At 37.4% G+C, this 12,273-nt stretch overlaps 1 protein-coding gene across 1 annotated transcript in view; it reads right to left on the bottom strand.

The window, feature by feature from the left end:
• Positions 1–8,027: 8,027 nt before the first annotated feature.
• Positions 8,028–12,273, bottom strand: part of Enkur (enkurin, TRPC channel interacting protein) — a 15,189-nt gene continuing 10,943 nt past the window's right edge. The window contains exon 5 of the mRNA XM_069998303.1: positions 8,028–8,539. Within this exon, the coding sequence (XP_069854404.1) occupies positions 8,366–8,539 (174 nt within the window). The 3' untranslated portion in view covers positions 8,028–8,365. The remainder of the gene's footprint in view (positions 8,540–12,273) is intronic.

Here is a 12,273-nt window from a genome sequence, read left to right as displayed (position 1 = left end):
TCACCTATTGATGCATATAAGGTTATTATCATAAACATAGAAACAATTTTTGGAAATGTGCACAGAAAGGCAGTCATAGTGGCTGGGAAGATTGCGCAGGGGCTGTACTAAGAGCCATTAGAGAGACAATTTCCCTTAAAATTTTGGTTAAGTTGTCAATTTGGACTATGTGTATGTAAAAAAAAGCAAAATAAATAGTTGCTAATAAAATTACAAGTGCACATAGTTTTTGACTCAATTCTTTTCTTTCCTGTTAATATAATGCTCTATAAGTGTATCTAAATATAGAAAATAAATATTGAAACAGCTTAAATATTCATCAACATGGAACAGGTAAAGTATATAAAGGATATATACTTTGATACCATGCATTTACAGAAAGGAATAGAGAAAATATATGTCCACAAAAATGAGTTGCCCAATATTAGCTGAAAAAGGCAAATGTTACTGCATATCTTGCTAGAATTGAAACAAAAATGAGAGGAATATTGACATATGTTATAGTTACATATGTGTGTGCTCATTTGTTTCTCTAAGTGCTTCTGAAAATGTACCAAAAATGATAACATTGCTTGTCTTAGGAGAAGAGAATTTGGTGGAAGTGGTTCCGAGATGGGATGGATACTTTTTATTCCAAAAACTATATTTTCTATGTAGACCATGTCATTTAGACAAGTGTATTTTTTGCTTCATAGATCACACTCACTTGAGTACCTCAGTGATGGGATTTGTAACATATATGTGTCTATATATGTGTATATATATATATGTATATATATAGATGTGTATATATACATATATATGTAGCATATATATGTGTATATATATATATATATATATCCAGTCTCATTTTCTAAATGGACAGTATACTTTAGAATAAGGAAAGTATGCATTTAAAAGCCGTATTTGTATGAATAGTTTGAAAACAATATGTGCATGACCTTTTTATATTAGCTCAGTGAAACTTTTTCAATTTGCAGGTATAATTAACATTCACTTTCTCTGTGACTAATTTCTCTTTTGTGCTGATACTGGGACTTGAACTCAAGGCTTCTTAGCTTTTTCACTCAACGCTAGTATTCTACCACTTCTACTTATGGATTTTTGTTTGCTTGTTTGTTTGATGGTTAATTTGAGGTAAGAGTCTGTTGTATTTGTCTGTCCAGGTTGGCTTTGAAGCCCCATACTCAGATCTTAGCCTCCTGAATAACTAGGATTATAGGCATGAACCACAGATGGCTGGCTAATTTCAGTTTTGTTTTCATGAGGTAACTGATGTGTGCAGGGGAAAAAATCATTTCAACTTTTGACTTCAACTTTTCAACCTTCTTAAGAAATTATGAAGACATGGCTAGGTTTTGGTGATTTCAGATACTGGCCTAAGGCTATAGCATGCTCACAGAGAATGTTCTGTAATTGAACTACTCTTTGTAGATGTAAGGTCATATCCCATTTCTGTTTTATTTTCCCTCTCCCTTTTTTTCTTTCCTCTTTTCTTCCTACTTTATGTTAGTACTAGTTTGTTGAGAGATTGTCTACTTAAAATACTTATAATAAGGAACACTTGAAATTAGTTGATTGTCATTAAGGATTTTTCCCTGTACATTCTCCCCCAAATCAGTGACTGTTTTGGCATAGTGTTCTTCCTATTGTGTCAGCTGATAATTTTTTGCAGGTAAGTGGTGGTAAAATTCACTTCTTGTAGCTCCACAACCGCTATCTGAAATTCCAGTCAGGTTGGGATTCAAACTCTTGGTTAAGCCTAAGTTTAAAATAATTATAAAGTTTTGTTTTATGGTTATGGACACTTAGAACTCAAGGAGGATTGTATAAAATCTAGTTAAGTTTCTTTGTTTTACTGAGAAGAAATGAAAGTTAAGGGACATTAGTGAGTTCCCCAAATCACATGACTTGCCATCAGAGTCAAGTCTGTTGATCAAAAACTAATGATAAAACTCTCAGTAGAAGCCATACAACGGACAAGGGTCTCATATCTAAAATATACTTGGAACTCAAAAAATTAAACCACCCAACAACAAATCCTCAAAGAAACAACTGCCCAATAAATAAGTGGGCGAAAGACTTAAAGAGAAGCTTCTCTGAAGAAGAAAGAAGGATGGCCAATAGACACATGAAGAAATGTTCAACATCCCTAGCCATAAAAGAAATGCAAATCAAAACAACATTGAGATATCACCTCACTCCAGTTAGAACAGCAAAAATCAAGAACTCTAACAACAACAGATGCTGGAGGGGATGTGGACAGAAAGGAACCTTACTTCATTGTTGGTGGGAATGTAAACTTGTTCAACCACTTTGGAAAGCAGTATGGAGGTTCCTCAAAAGACTTCACATAGATCTCCCCTATGATCCAGCAATCCCACTTTTGGGCATTTACCCAAATGTATACAAACAAGACCACACTAAAGCTACCAGCACAACTATGTTTATTGCAGCATTATTTACCATAGCTAAGATATGGAACCAACCCAGATGCCCCTCAGTAGATGAATGGATCAAGAAAATGTGGTATATATACACAATGGAATTCTATGCCTCCATCAGAAAGAATGACATTTCCCCATTTGTTAGGAAATGGAAAGGCTTGGAAAAAATGATATTAAGTGAAGTAAGCCAGGCCCAAAGATGCATAGGTCCCATGGTTTCCCTTATTTGCAATATCTAGTATAGGTATGAGTCAAGCGGAAAAGGTCAGATAATGTGATGTTAGGAAAATGAACCCTTAAATATGTATATTTCTTTCATGCATATGTTTCTAACGCATTTATAAGATTATTTCTTTGTTGCTTTGTATGTCCCTCCCCCACAGTGTAACCCCGCTTTCACTATATTTGATGTCAGTATAACATGTGGAGGAGATGGGGGCAAACAAGTCGTTTAAGGATTCAGGTGGACCTGTTGCAACAATGAGAAGTACAAAATGTCATGTCAAAACCAGCTTTACAATGTCGGGGGGGGGGAGGGGGGTATAATTGGGTGGGGGGAGGGGGGAGGCTGGGAAGGGAGGTGAAGGGTAAACAAAGGAGGAGGCTGCAATGCTTGGTAAGAAATGTAGGCATTATCCTGCCCATGTAATTGTAGCCCCTCTGTACAGTATGTTCTCAAATAAAATAAAATAATATTTAAAAAAAAAACTCTCAGTAGAAAGAAAGTAGCTCTTCAGTAAAGAAAAAATAAAAACTGTCTTGGCTCTTTTGGTCTGTTAGCCATGTTTGTCTCTTATTTGGAGTATCGGTGTTTATGAGTAAATCACCTTCTATGGTTTACTAAGAATTTGGGAATGAGAGAAATTAGATTGCTGTCTTGAGAAATAAACATGACATAAGCCAGCATCGGCCTCTATCACTGCTGCAAATTGTCCTTGAGCTGTGGAAAAGTTCCCTTCAGCATGATGGTCAAACTGTATGATATGGGTGCATTCGTCAACACAATGAGTCACACACATGCTAGGAACGAAAAGATTTTAACGGATGACTGGGTTGCAAATATAAAGTCGAGACACCAGTGTAGATATTAAACTGAATCTTGTTCAAAGGAAAGGAGAAGTCTTGGCCAGATGTTAATGATTTAATTGGCATTGTTAGTGTCTTAGCTTGGGAAAAGTAGACTCCTGTCTTGAATTTTCTTGATTTCCTGAGTTTTCTTCTGACCTCTCTGACACTTTCCTGTGTTTCAGACTTAAGCCTGTTCTTCAATCTAATCTCCAAATAGGACTATCACCAAGAGCTCAACCATTGACTCATCTTGTTGTCATATCGATATATTCCCAGATTTCTAGCTCCATCCAGAAGTCTTTTCTGATTTGAATGCCTCACCCCTTTCTCTAGGATTTAATCTATCTTTTGAGCAGTCTGCCTAAATTTCTAACTAGATGTCACTAAAACTGAATGGCAGTCTTAATCTCTTCTGCATGTCCACCAGTCTCCTCCCTCAGCCATTCTCAATCCAGAAAATAATATCCCAATGCCATTTCTTGCTCAAATCAGAATTAGTTGTCATCCTCAGAACCTCCTTTTTTTTCCCCTTTCAATCTGTCTTCAAGTGTGTGTGTGTGTCCATGCACGTGCATGTATGTTTGTGTGTATGTGCACCTGAAGCTTGAACTCAGGGCCTAGATACTATCCTTGGGGATTTGTGTTCAAGGCTAATGCTCTACCACTTGAGCCACAGCTCTACTTCCAGCTTTGTGGTGGTTAATTGGGGCTAGGAGTCTCAGGGAATTTACCCTGGCTGGCTTTCAACCGCAATCCTCAGATTTAGCTTCCTAAGTACAAGGTTTACAGGAATCTTGACTTGTATTTTTACCTCCTAAGTATTTCTTGTAACCAATGGCAGCTATCTTTGCCATGGCAACTTTGGCTTGTGTCTCGATATCCTCCAAATGGAGGACTAGGTTCATCTTTTCATTTCCATCATTCATTCATTCTTCCATGACACTTCATAAAGCCATTGGTATTTAAGAATACATTGCGGGGGGGGGGGGGGGTAAGACGGGCGCAGGGGCGGGGAAGGGATGGGAAGGGATGGGAAGGGGAAACAAAGGAGGAGGCAACAACGCTTGAAACAAGTAAAAATCAAGATATGTACAATGTAGTATGATCAATGCTATAGCAAGAAGGTAGATTCTGGAAAAATCAAAGAATGTGATGAGTTGATTCTTGGTAGCCAGTGTGGCAGGAGGAGAGAAAGGAAAGGGCTGTTTTATGTGTTTGTATAGATCTAGGAGGCTTCTAGTAGTCCAGTATTATGAACATGGCAGCTTGTTTGCTTAAGACTGATCATACACTTGAGCCATGCCCCAGACTGACTTCATGCTGGTAATTTTGGAGATGAAGCTTCACAGACTTTTCTGCCCAGGGTTTGCTTCTAACCATGATCCTCTAGGTCTGGACCTGGGCTTAACATTTAGGCAAGAGTCAGTTGTTTCTCCTAATGATCTCAAGAAAGAAAGTCTAATCAGTCACTGGCCAAACTGCCTGAATCAGGTGTCTGTTCCTCCTTGGGCGGATAGGATGCCCCAGGAATGTGTGTATGGATTGGAAGAGACTTCAGTGAAGATACTCAAGGTTGGGATTTCTTTCTTTCTTTTTTTTGTCTGTCATGGGGCTTGAACTCTGACAAGGTTGGGATTTCTTAATAGGCAGGTCCTACCAGGAGCAATGGATCAGAAGTTTCCCTAAGAAGACTGTATAAAACAAAGGCAACAAAGTCCATCTAGTCCAACACTTATGAGTCAAAGAGAAAAGTCTGGATTTTTTTTTTAGTGAACATTTACAGAATGTGAGAGAAAAATCCATCTGCTAGAACCACCAAGTTATCATTTTAACATTTAAGGCTACTCCTACTTACAACTCCAAAGAGTAACAACCATAAGGCTGAAATAATTAGTTTTTGTATTGCTTCTGCTTTTTGAATTACTTAAAAATGAGTATGTATAGCAATCACTTCAAAAGTAACCTGTGTATCTTACCCTAAACACTGGCAGGGAGGACATGGCTGTACCAAGAAGAGCCATCAGATGAAAGGGAACTGAATCTCCGAGTGACTTTATGAAACAGAGTGCCTCCACTTGTACAGAAATGAGAAATTTCTATTGGGCAACTACAACTTGAAGTTAATTTGTTGAAGGAACGACAAAAGTTGCTTACTTGGATAATGATATGTGCTATTTCTAGGGCTTAGTGTAGAGGATTCTTCCCAACTCTTGGTTAGACAGAATCTACTCATTTGTGTGGGTCCCTGAGAGACAGTGTAGAAAGGGTTCCTGTTCCTGTTGACTTGTTGACAGCACAGAACTGTTATGTGAACAAGAACTGACTTTCTATTTTTGTTATTTAATAACACATTTGGGGTTTACTATCACAGCTGTTAGCGAACCCTAAACAGCAACCGACCATTCTGGACAAATAAAGATTTATCATCCTTTGTATTTATCAGATGCTGTTTTTTTTTCTGCCGTAGGTTAATAAAGAAGAATGTTCATAAAGAGTTGTAAAAAAGTTTCAAGTAGCTTTTCAAAAATAATTATATATAAACATTTTTCATTTACTAAAGTGAGCTTTGCAATGAGGCTCTCAAATCTGCGTTTATACAAATGTTTGAAAAAGCTTGTCATTTTCCTATGTTGTCTATATGTTCAAAATTATTTCAGATAGTAGAAATTGTTAATAGTCCTCTGAAATGTTTCACAGGTTTGACTGAATTTCTCTCATTTAAAATTTCATCAAAAATCTTTTCTTGGGTACAAATAGGTTTGTTTTTCAAGTTGAAGATGTCTCTTCTGACATAAATCTATTGGTTAATTATGCAATCTTATAAAAAAGTAACTGAACCATTCACAGAATAGCTAAATAGGATCAGAAAGAAAATTTAGTAAAATCTAGATAGTGAATTATGGATAAAAGAGAGTATAAAAGAGTTAAAAAGCAGTAAGTCTGCTTTTTAGAGAAGGCGGCTATTCTTTTTTTTTTTTTTGGTCCAGTTGTGGAGCCTGAACTCTGGGCCTGGCCGCTGTCCCTCAGTTCTTCAGCTCAAGGCTAGCGCTCTACCACTTGAGCCACAGCACCACTTCCGGGTTTTTTCTTTTTGCTTATGTGGTGCTGAGGAATTGAACCCAGGGCCTCATGCATGCAAGGCAAGCGCTCTACCACTGAGCCATACTTCCCAGCCCAAGGCGGCTATTCTTATTACTCTCCATGTGTTCTGTAAATTGTCTTCTTAATTTTTCTTCCTTTAGATACAAGTGTGTCATCATATTTAGTGTTATAAGTACTGACACCATTTGTGGTTGGGAATAACTACAAATGCTATGGGCTACCTAAGAATGTATTTTTTCCATTTTTGGAGTTCAGAAATTAAGTAGGAAACACTTGAGGGAAGCCAGAAAGCATCTGTTTCTGTTTTCAGGTTAGGGTATTTACAATTTTTAAAGCTTTTTTATTGTCAAGGTGATATATAGAGGGGTTACAGTTACATAAGTAAGGTAATAAGTAAATTTCTTGTCAAACTTGTTACCCCTTCCCTCATTTTTCTCCTACTTTCCCTCCCCTTCAATCCCCCCCCACCCAAGTTGTACACACCATTTCCAAAATATTGTCTTGTGTATATCACTGTTGCATTGGTTCCCCCTTGTCCTTTGTCTCACCATTCTGTTGTTCCCCTTGCCTTCCCTAATTCAGATAAACGTATATACAATAACAGGGTACATACCATGGTGGAGGGAAACATACAAAAGAAACAAAAAAAATCACATAGTACATTAAAAACAACAACAACAAAAAACCTCTTGTGTCCATGTCTTGGAGTTCATTTTGCTTAGCCTTTATCCAAATGATCACAAACAAGGCCATACTAAAGCTACCAGCACAACTATGTTTATCACAGCATTATTCACTATAGCTAAGATATGGAACCAACCCAGGTGCCCCTCAGTAGATGAATGGATCAAAAAAATGTGGCGTACACATACACACACACACACACACACACACACACACACACACACACACATAATGCAATATATATATGGAATTCTATGCTTCCATCAGAAAGAATGACACTGCCCCAGGTGTAAGGAAATGGAAAGTCTTGGAAAAAATCATATTAAGTGAAGTAAGCCAGACCCAAAGAAACATTGATCCCATGGTTTCCCTTACTTACAATAATTAGTATTCATCTAGGATAATCTTAGCAGATGAGCAGAATAGCTCAGTAACTAAAGTTGTGCTTTTTGTTTCAGACAGTGGTGTAGAAACTTGAATCCTGAGTGCTGACTTTATTTCTGGGATCCCAGATATTAATGGTCATAGAAAACAAGTACATATAAATAGTGGTACATATTGATAAGTGCTTAAAATATATAGTTGTAGATCTTCAGTGCTTTCTTTTTTTTAGTGTTTTCTTTATAGGTGGGAAACACAAGTAAAGCAAAAACATATAGTAAACACATAATAAAGCAAATTTTCTATTCAATAAGTAAATCAATCAATTATTCCTGTTAGGTGAACAATATGTTTTATTTTTAAGTGCAACAAAATTGAGAATTACATATTAGGGTATTTCTCTGGAAGTATTTATTTTATATTAGGTGCTTGTTGATCACCTACATTGTCTCTCAATTTTTTTATTGTCCTTAAGTAGTTCCTAAAGGATTCAACTATTCTTTAAACATCGCCTAGGCATTTAATTAGGACTATTTTTATTCCTTTTCTGGTATTTTCCTCTTTGAAAAACTTAAAAGTTTTGCTTTTTTATAATCCATGCCTTTTCCTACATTACATTGCTCTACACGCAGGGCTGGCGGCTACTTGTTGGCGATGTATATGATTTTGTGCTTCTCCGGCGGCTACTTGTTGGCGATGTATATGATTTTGTGCTTCTCCAGGACACTGATGTCATGTTCCAGCTGTCTCATTTCTTCCTCCAGCTTCTGCTTCCGAGTCTTTTTTGGTATGGAATCAATGAACACTGACAGGGACTGGAACTCTTTATGTACCTCTTCCCAATTCTTTTTCAGCCCCTGCAAATGGTCAAGGAAATAAAAAAAATAATGTAAATTACACAAAGCAAATAAATGGTAAAACCCCAACTAAATGGTAGAGAAATGATGCTGGAACCAATCACGTAAGTAGGTACAGACTACTGTAGAAAATAGCTTTTAAGGTGATATATATGTTTATCAAAGACTTGGCCACAGTAACAGAAAAGACTGTGCAGAGGCTAAATCCTGTCCTCAGTTGTCTGCTTGGTCCCACAGGGAGTTTATTTGCTCTGTTCTTAAGGTGACTGTACTTGTTTTTATTATCTAATACACATATGCAGAGTTAGGAATGTTCTAGAGCTGAGCTTATGGTAAATGCTTTGGTAGAATCCAACAACTTCAGAATTGATACTTCCAAATAAAAAGAAATATTGAACAGAAAACTATTTTTATTTCCTATAAAAGCTTTACTGTTTTCTTTAGAATTTTCTTCTTTATTCTCATTCTCCAACAGAGAAATCACACTAGAAAATTTCATTCTGGCTTACATTGAGAGATTTTTTTTCCTATGTTTGATACAATGGGATTGTAAAGTTCCCAAATTCATATTTACAACAGAAAATCTATCTATCTATCTATCTATCTATCTATCTATCTATCTATCTATCTATCTATCTATCTATCTATCTATCTATCTATCTATCTATCTATCTATCTATCTATCTATCTATCTATCTATCTATCTATCTATCTATCTATCTATCTATCTATCTGTCAGTTGTGGGGCTTGAACTCCGGGCTTGGGATACAACAGAAAATCTTTTATATATCCTTTTGATATATTAGGAAGAACGAATTGTCCTCCATACTGGCAAGGGATCTACATTTCCCGTTAATGCATTCTAGAAATGACTGCAGTGCCATGACATGTAACACATGTTAATTCAATAATGTAGTTAATGGTTTATAGTCTCAGGAATCAACAAACTCAAAATTAAGGATCTCTCAGGAGCTATAAAGGTTAATTCCATCTCGTCAGATATTTTTAATCACAGTGTTTCACTGACAGAATAGTCGTAAAGTGCTAATTGAATTCATACAATGACATTTTATGAATGAACACTCTTTGGTATTCACTGTGAGTCCATGAGTCATTTTATTTACACAAAAGCAAGAGGAAGTGCAATTTAAAATCATGCTGTAGAAACATGGCCCTTGAAAACCATGGTCACCATGGTCACAACTTCAGGTATAAAAGAGGATTATAAGTATCTTATGCAATAATGCCTCCACAATATGACCTCCTAGTACACAATCAGGACTGTAGAAACTTCTTGGGGACAATAAAATTCTAATGATTTCCTCCCATGCAAAAGTGATTATAGGACAAGATGCACTGTATAGAATTGACCTCTTGTTAAGTACAATTGAATCAAAGATCTGGATAGGGGAAAAGATAGAAGGATAAAACCTCCAGGTTGAATTTTCTAAAAGATGGAGCCAGGAGATCAGTATAGCTTTTAATAGCATATGAGATGTATTCCACGAACAAGCCCTCAAAAGAATTCTATTTCTCCATAGTCTTTCATTATGAAATGTGAAGTATGTTTCCACAGAGCTCCACCGCGGTGGCTACTGCAGAGAGGAAATGTGTATATTTAGACACTTTCAAATATCAAAGGTTTTTCATATTTCCATATTGCTTGTGGTCACAGCAGCTGGACTTTTTCCTTTCGATTTCTTTTTACAAAATGGTGTACAGTAATGTTTGGATCAAAGTCAACAGTTTAGGATGGAAGCTAAACATAACTAATATTTCATGTGATATTGAAGTAGCCTCCATGCTGTTTGTAAGACATTTTCCTGATGATGTTATCTTAAAAAAATCTTTGATCCATTGTAGCAATAGTGATTTGCCCTTATTTTTATTTCCTCTTTTTTCTTCTGTCTTGTATTCTAATGATGAAGTAGTATTTTCAGGTTTGAGATGAAAAAATATAAAGAGAAGAAAGCATCTCATGACAAGTGCCTTCAGTTTCATGCTACCTTTTGGTCCATGTTATCGCCAAACTTTTCTTGCCTTGCTTATTGCCCAGGGTTGGAAAGTTGAGACTGAGGGCTATTCCCCTGGGTTGTGTGCTCCTGGCCTCTAACTAAATTCAGCCAAAGAAGGTCCCAGTGGGAGGATGGCAAGGCTGGCACATCCAGCCTTCGTCCTCTCAATACTAATTGGATACTACTTTTTGATGCAGTTATCTGTGCTTAGGATGCCAGACAGGTGGCATCTCTTTAAGGCTCCAGCTCCCATTAGGTTCAGATAACATTTATTTCTTGTTCTTGCCCTCCACAGTCAAGGTGGTGCTGGATCTCTCCCTTGTCCTTAGTCCTGGAGTGATTCAGGGCTCTTTATTGAATCCCTTATCCCTATTTCACTTTGGTAAATACTTCCTTCAGAAATTCTCTTCACAACCCTAGTTGAATGCTCCATCTATTTCCGGCTGGAGCCCTGATATACACACACCTTCCCTTCCTTTCTCTCTTTGACTACAGGTATGAGGTAGTGGGGGGAAACACTAGCTTCAAATTGATAAATGCGAATTTTAGTCCTTATTCCCTGACTTGACAAGGTAGTGACCAAGGGCAAGTGTAAAGCACTCTCACAGTTCACTGACAAAGAAGACTGCATTTGTTTTGTACACATTGCACTATCCTCCAGGTGGGTACAATGCCTGGAAAATAGCAGCTGTTCAGCAAATGGATGAATGGCTGGATGTGCAGATGAGCCCACTCAGTATACCTGTGCTTTATACCCTCACCTATAAAATGAGATATTCAGACTCATTAGACCAGGTGACCCCTTCTAAGGATAATGCAACTCTTATTTTTATGACAGATGAGGAGGATTTGAATTACCGAGGGCATGTTGACATATTGCAACTTTTAACCTGGGGGAAAGAGGCTCAAAGCTTGTTGGTTATAGGGCTCTGTGACCCAGGCAGCTATACTCCCTGACTAGCAGAGCATTCAATACAGGATTTATCATTGTTTCATCAAATCCTGCTGGAGTAGCCAGAGGAGGAATCTGAAGGCTGTTTTCCGACTTTGCCTTAAAGATACAGGAAAGATGAGACTGCTCCTTTTGAGAGAAGGTCTTCCTATTTTGCTGTTTTACAGCATCACTTAAGTATGAATTCTGGCTTTTGCAAAGGCATGTACTTTCTGAAAATAAGAGAAACCAAACTAGAAAGAAATAATGCACCAAAGGTCATTATTGATATGTTAATTCCCACTTTAAATGCCTGCCATTCTTCCTGCTATTCTTCATTCCTAACACTGTTTACCTGTGAAGTTCTATGAACAATCTAGCGCACAGAACCTCTGTGTCTATGCTGGGTACTGGGCTAGGTACAAGCATGTTACTGTCAACGAAGAGATGGTCACTGCCTAAAGTCACTCTTGCTGCCGGGGACACCCTCGCACTCTGTACTTGGAGACTCAACTAAAGATATCTATCCCTCAGTGGTGACCATAGCCCTAGGATCTTACAAAACTTGTGACTCATCCACATGTGTAGGCGTGGGTGCGCACGTGCACACACGCGTATGTGCGCGCGTGCGCGCGCACACACACACACACACACACACACACACACACTCCTTCATATCTATATATCTTTCAATGATTAAATACAACTCCCATTTCTACAGCACAAATTTTCTCTTTTAAGTAATTTCAAGATCTGGCATATTGCATGCAAAACAGGTATCTAATAA

Source organism: Dipodomys merriami, unplaced genomic scaffold (assembly GCF_024711535.1).
Source record: "Dipodomys merriami isolate MVZ:Mamm:240054 unplaced genomic scaffold, mDipMer1.0.p SCAF_51, whole genome shotgun sequence".
Classification (NCBI taxonomy): domain Eukaryota; kingdom Metazoa; phylum Chordata; class Mammalia; order Rodentia; family Heteromyidae; genus Dipodomys; species Dipodomys merriami.
This window is presented reverse-complemented; position numbering and strand designations above follow the sequence as displayed.